The sequence below is a fragment of the Odontomachus brunneus genome, unplaced genomic scaffold (assembly GCF_010583005.1).
Source record: "Odontomachus brunneus isolate Ranch 3 - 2012 unplaced genomic scaffold, Obru_v1 Obru_scaffold_007, whole genome shotgun sequence".
Taxonomy (NCBI): domain Eukaryota; kingdom Metazoa; phylum Arthropoda; class Insecta; order Hymenoptera; family Formicidae; genus Odontomachus; species Odontomachus brunneus.
The window spans coordinates 2,652,695-2,658,873 of NW_022639457.1; the positions used below are offsets into that span (position 1 = coordinate 2,652,695).

Consider the following 6,179-nt stretch of genomic DNA (forward strand, 5'->3'; position numbering starts at 1 on the left):
AGAGAGAGAGAGAGAGAGAGAGAGAGAGAGAGAGAGAGAGAGAGTTCGTGCGACGTTTCGCGTAGACGCACGTTTGATACACGTCCGACCATAAATCGTCATGATGCATTATTCACCGTGTCTGGCTACTCGCCGGTTCGAAATGCAATTATTGAAACCTTGCGACGCATACGAAGATCTGGGGATCAATCTATCGAAAATCAATTTCGGGCTACCATGGAAATTGGCAATCGTGACTCGGAAGAGAGATATATATATATCGGTTCCTCTTTCTCTATAAAAATATCGATTTCCAGTTAATAGTCAGAAGTGCTTCTACAGGGTGTCTCAGATCACCTTCACCATCTCTCGTGAGAATGTAGAGCGGAGTGAGATGAACACAAAAGTCCCATAGCTTTTTGCGATATTCGCAATAATAGTCGAGATATTGATTAAAGAAGATTGATGAATGATCACATGCGATATGGTAGATAAGCTGCAGTGGCACCGTCTGCCGTCGTATACTCATACATTAAATCAAACTGAACAAAAAAGTCCTCTACCATTTTGCAAATGACCACATAGATTTTTAGATATTAATAAAAGAAAATTTGTGCATTGTGCACGAGAAAAAAAAGATTTGGTTGAATTAACCAAATATCTGGTCGAATTAATCAAATATCTGGTCGAATATGAACGATCCAGAAATTCCGATTAAAGTAAACCGAGTTCTGTTTAAGTTAACAAGATTTTTGGTAGACTAACCAAACATGTCTGATTATTTAACCAGAGATTAAAAGATATATTTGGTTAAATAACCAGACATGTTTGGTTAGTCTACCAAAAATCTTGTTAACTTAAACAGAATTCGGTTTACTTCAATCGGGATTTCTGGGTCTTTTATATTCGACCAGATATTTGGTTAATTTAAACAACATTTTTTTTTCCATGTGATACACAATCATGTAACAATTTTCTTTAATTAATATCTAAAAATCTACGTGGTCATTTGCAAAGTGGTAGAGGACCTTTTTCTTCAGTTTGACTTAATATATAAGCACGCTGAGAAAAAATTTACTAAATTTCAAAAAACGTTTGTTCAGATAGTACTGTGAAGATATTTGTTTAAATTAAATAATTATTTTCAAAAATTGAAGAAACAAATTTATATTTAAAACCTCTTTATTTAATTTTAGAAAATAATTAATTTAAACAAATCTTCACTGTACTATCTAAACAAACATTTTTTGAAATTTAGTAAATTTTTTCTCAGTGTATACAACTGTAGACGGTGCCAGCTCATCTACCATATCGCGCGTGATCATTCACCAATCTTCTTTAATTAATATCTTAACTATTATTGCGAATATCGTAAAATGGTACGGAACTTTTTTGTGTTCATCTCAATCTACTCTACGTCCTCACAAGAGATTGTAAAGACGATCTGGGACACCCTGTATAAGGAAGAGGTGGCGTGAAAGGAACATTTTTGTTCAAGATAAAATAGTGAATAAATTAATGGACTATTTTAATCTTCATTAGTCATTTTGGAAACGTCAATTGCTGAAAAATAATAATCGGCAGTGATAACAATCTTATCACTAGTTCTACATGCATTATCTTTTTTATTCTTCTTTGACATTCTGAAAGAACTCAGTATTGTCGCCACGTATGAAACGACAGCGGTGCGAAGTTAGGCGCGATTGTTCATGCGTCAGTATTGTCACAACATTAAAATATTGCTTGAATATTTATATTTTTATTTGTTGCTTGAATACGTTCCATCTTTCTAACAATTGCAGTGTTCCTTTGTTTACGCGTCCCTTTCATGGCACCTCTTGCGTACAAAGTAACATTCGGTGTCTCCTGTCTCGGCAGTTCGTCAATGCGAAGACCGGTGAAGCGGAAGCTATGCACGTTTCTAGAAGCAAGTTTCACTTGTGCGTTACGTCACGCTTCCGCGCGCACGCTATTCCCCGCACGTTTGTGTATTTCGCAGTGTTATGTTTCAAGGCGAAAGGTATCGATTCTCGTCGTACAGGTAAAAATACGCGAATAAACAAAAGTTCTCGTCAACGGACTCGATGGAGTTGCTCCGCGTCGCGCAATCGGAAGAATCCTTGACAAGGTGCTATGGAAAATCACGAACTTGACGAGATTTCTGTTCGTATTATGAAATAAATGTCATCATTTCGGGCCGGGGTAGATAACAGTCTGACAGCTATATCGAAAGATGCAGATTTGCGCGGCGAAAGCTCGAGGCGAAAGAGGAGAGACCATCCACTGTACCGTCGTCCAAGTGCTCGAATGACAATTGAACGTGATTGCTGCACAGCGCGTCCCAGACGTGCAATCTTTCAGTTGAACTTGAGGACGATTTTCTCTCGACGAAAATCCGCCGAGCGATCATCCGCGATCTCTCGACCCTCGATCTTGGCGTTAAACAAACAAACGTCTCATTCTCGACGTCAAGCGTCTCATCTTCGCCGTTGAACTTTCGCTCTAATGCATTGCGCTGTTAGAACCAGGTCCAAGTGTGCGTCGAGCCCAACACGCGTCGAACGATTCCGTGCGAAACTAACGAGCCTTCGCTCTCGATTTCAGACGCGGAGAAGAATGAGTCAAGCAGATCAGAACAAAAGCATGGACAAGAAAGAGATCGCCGAGGAGGAGAGGGAGAAGATGCTGAACGCGGAGAACACGAAGCACACCGGTGCCGCACCCGCGCCGGATCTCGATTCCGAGGAGCAAAAACCCAAGAAGAAGATACCGATCGGCGGCATCAAGATGCCCGGATTCTGCCGTACGAAGAGCAAGGAACCATGCAAGGTACGTGAGACGCATCGCAGACGAAAACGTACAATAGCCGGCTTTTATCAAATTTTATCAGATAATTAGCTAAAACTACCCGGCGTTGTTCGGGCTGGTACATAATGTCAAGGGGATGAAATCAGAATGAGGGTGTCTGGGATGCTTCATGTGGATTATATTTTCCGCAGGGTCCTACAGAATTTAACTGTACAAAGGGAGCGGCCTCATGAGTTTTTAGACTCATTTCGTAGCATTCGAAATCTTGAATTATTTTTTGATAAGATTGTATATACATAGCTATTGATGGGGTTAAAAATATTATAAGTAGATAAAGATATATATATATATATATATATATATATATATATATATAATTTATTTATGAATAGCTGTAATTTTATCAAGAAATAATTTAAAATTTTGAATGTCACAAGAGCTAAAACTTAACTTTTAGTCCAGATCGGTCAAAGTGTTTAGGAATGTACAGAGAACAGATAGACAAACAGACAGACGTTCGCTATTTTATATATATGTAGATTAAAGTGTATGACGGTTTATTAATTATTTAATAATTATTATTTATTATTTGTGTTATTTATTACGGTATGTCGCAATGTTCCGACTATTTTTAAATTAAACTTTTTGTTAATCACAATGATCGATTACAACAACTGCGAAATTAGACTCATATTGTCCTTTTTTACTTTTTATCTTTCTTAATCTAAAAGCTCTTCGTTTTTTTCATTTTATTGGGATTTGTTTGTTCCACTTAAGTCTCCGTACACCTTAACATCTGATAATATCCGCGCAAGAGTGCTGGGAAAGGTAGAGTGCCGACTACTGAACGTTTTCCTCTATACTTTGCTCGTACTTCGCACAGCGAAGGGATCTACTCGAGCAAGACAATACAGCGCGACTACGGCATCGATCGTTCGATATCAGGTTCATTCTTTTCCTCTCTTTCTCCTTCCCCTTCACTTTCTCTCTCTCTCTCTCTCTTTTTCTCTCTCGTCCCCTTTCGCAGCTTTCTGCCATTTTGTCTTCGTTATTTTCCTCGCGCAGAAACCACACATCGCGTTTGTTTCGTTTTACACACGACAGGTGTGGAAATAGCGCGGCGCGCCGCAAGCGGATCTATCTATTGTTTCGAGATTGCGTCACCTTTTGCATCAACGGCTCGAAGCATAGGCATTTCCACTGCGAAATGACATTTGCGGATAATTGCGATTGTTGCAATTGGCGTTTCGCGTCTGCGAAGGGATCGCGGAGAGGTGTGATAAAAATGTCAGACGGCGATGTATGCGAACATTTGAATAATGCGACGCGGATCACGTTGCAGTATTGATAAAACGGGGTTCGAAGGAAAATCGTCTGGGTTAAGCTCTTGGGAAAAACTGACGGCGTATCCTGCAAGAGATCGCCACTGTTTCTCACTTAATTGCACTCGACTAATCGATTTTGCGACGAAAAAGGAGTCGAGCTCGATGGAGTGTAACGTTCATTTCTCTCCTCACTCTCTCTCTCTCTCTCTCTCTCTCTGTTCGTTTCTCATTATTGTAGTATGCAATGTGTCTAATCAATACCAGGTGCGACGCTTGACGTCACCCCGCTTAACGATAGGAAAAAAAAAATCGTTACGGGCCTGCGAGCACCCTTCGGTGGCGCGCACTATGGGGGCTTTACTTATCGTTTCGCGAAGCGAATTACCTCATCATTTGTGAACGAGCTTCTATGGCAACGTTGCGAAAAAAAACATAAAAAGGACGATCGAATCGGTACGCAACGAATATTTCTCTTTGCATAAACAAGAATTTCACTTTCGAGTTGAATGTGAAATGTGTCCTGTCCAGTCCTTTATTTCCGCAGCATATTTCCGTATCGAAAGTGCGTGATGTTCGAGGGAAACAGCATCGCGGAATCGCGTCAGTTTATTTTATTGTGGATTTTACAGAATTAATTTCGATACAGTGAAATTCTATATGTTATAGAATTTTATGAAATACTTTTTTCGAATTTTATATAGAATTTGTGAAATTTGATTTTATAGAACTTTATATAAAATTAACTTTGATAGAATGAAAAGAACGTCCGAGAGATTGTGGCAATCCGCACAGAAAAAAGAACACTCCTGTTTTGAAAATATTTTCAAGTTTGACATGTAAATCTTAACATTATTATACAGCGTTAAAACCAATGATAAGTTAACAAAGATAATTTGGATTAATATATTTCACATGATTCGACACAAAGAAAAATATAATTTATCATTATTATCCAAAAATAATTATCCCAATTTCCGATCTTCTTATATTAAAAAAGAGTAAAAAAATTAATTCGGAATTATAAGTCGGCGAAAGAATCGTGGCAAATTTGCATCTGTGCGCCCTTGATGTTTCTCCTTAAGATGTGTATGCTCGAAGGGCTAATGTAGCGCTAACGTTATTTGGTGTTTACCGATGAGTTATTCCGATGGAATGGGATTGAAAGGTCGGTCGATCGGGCGCAATAAACGAACGCAACGCGAGATATACCGCGATAGAATGCGGCTCCTTTCTTCCACAGATATATAAAACGAGAAATCTCCTCAGCGTAAAATCCGCTCGAGAGAGTGTAGGCGTGCGAGTTTGTGTTGCTTAGCTCCATCACACCCTCGATGTTTGCCTATCCCGCGTCTCTTTATTTTCACTGTCAGCATACTGTTGCCGTAAAACAGTCTCGCGCGTAACCCATGTGGCGGCAGCAACTCGCCGACGCGAGTCGGGAAATGTTTGCGATCGTAATAATAATAAAAATCACTATTGTTTTGTCACACGCACACTGCATTTGCTGCAACGGCGTCGTGCGATAATTGAATTAGTTTCGTCGTCGCGCCGTCTCGGCCCCGACGGTCGATCGATCGTGAGCTTTTTCAAACTTTCTTTCCACGCGACTCGACGAGCTCTGATGGCGATCGGACGGAAAATGCGCCAGGGACTCGCGATTCATTGACTCGCGCGACGATAATGCAGCATCGTCGTCGGCAGCACAAGTCGAGTCGACGACTTTTCATCGTCTCTCTTTTCCCCATTCCCCGTTGTCATTTCGTTTCTCGCCTCGTCTCGCTTCGTCTTTTAGCCGACGACAACGTCTCTGCGACGACGTGAAGGAAATCCGCACTGACGGCCCGACAGCGCGCTTTTGCGCGCCCGGCCGGCCGGCTCTCTTCTCCCTAATCGACTTAATTCGCCTTATTAATCGTTTAATTGGGAAAGAAAGTGACGGCCGCCACTTTGCTCTAGGAACCATTCTTCTTTCACTTTTCGATTCTTTTCTTCCTTTTGTCCCATTCATATAACAGCTTTCTCTCTCTCTCTCTCTCTCTCTCTCTCTCTCTCTCTCTCTCTCTCTCT

At 40.4% G+C, this 6,179-nt stretch overlaps 1 protein-coding gene across 1 annotated transcript in view; it reads left to right on the forward strand.

The window, feature by feature from the left end:
* Window positions 1-6,179, forward strand: part of LOC116853891 (neurotactin) — a 41,650-nt gene that overhangs the window by 4,460 nt on the left and 31,011 nt on the right. The window contains exon 2 of the mRNA XM_032835210.1: window positions 2,584-2,808. Coding sequence (XP_032691101.1) covers window positions 2,596-2,808 — 213 coding nt within the window. The 5' untranslated portion in view covers window positions 2,584-2,595. The remainder of the gene's footprint in view (window positions 1-2,583; window positions 2,809-6,179) is intronic.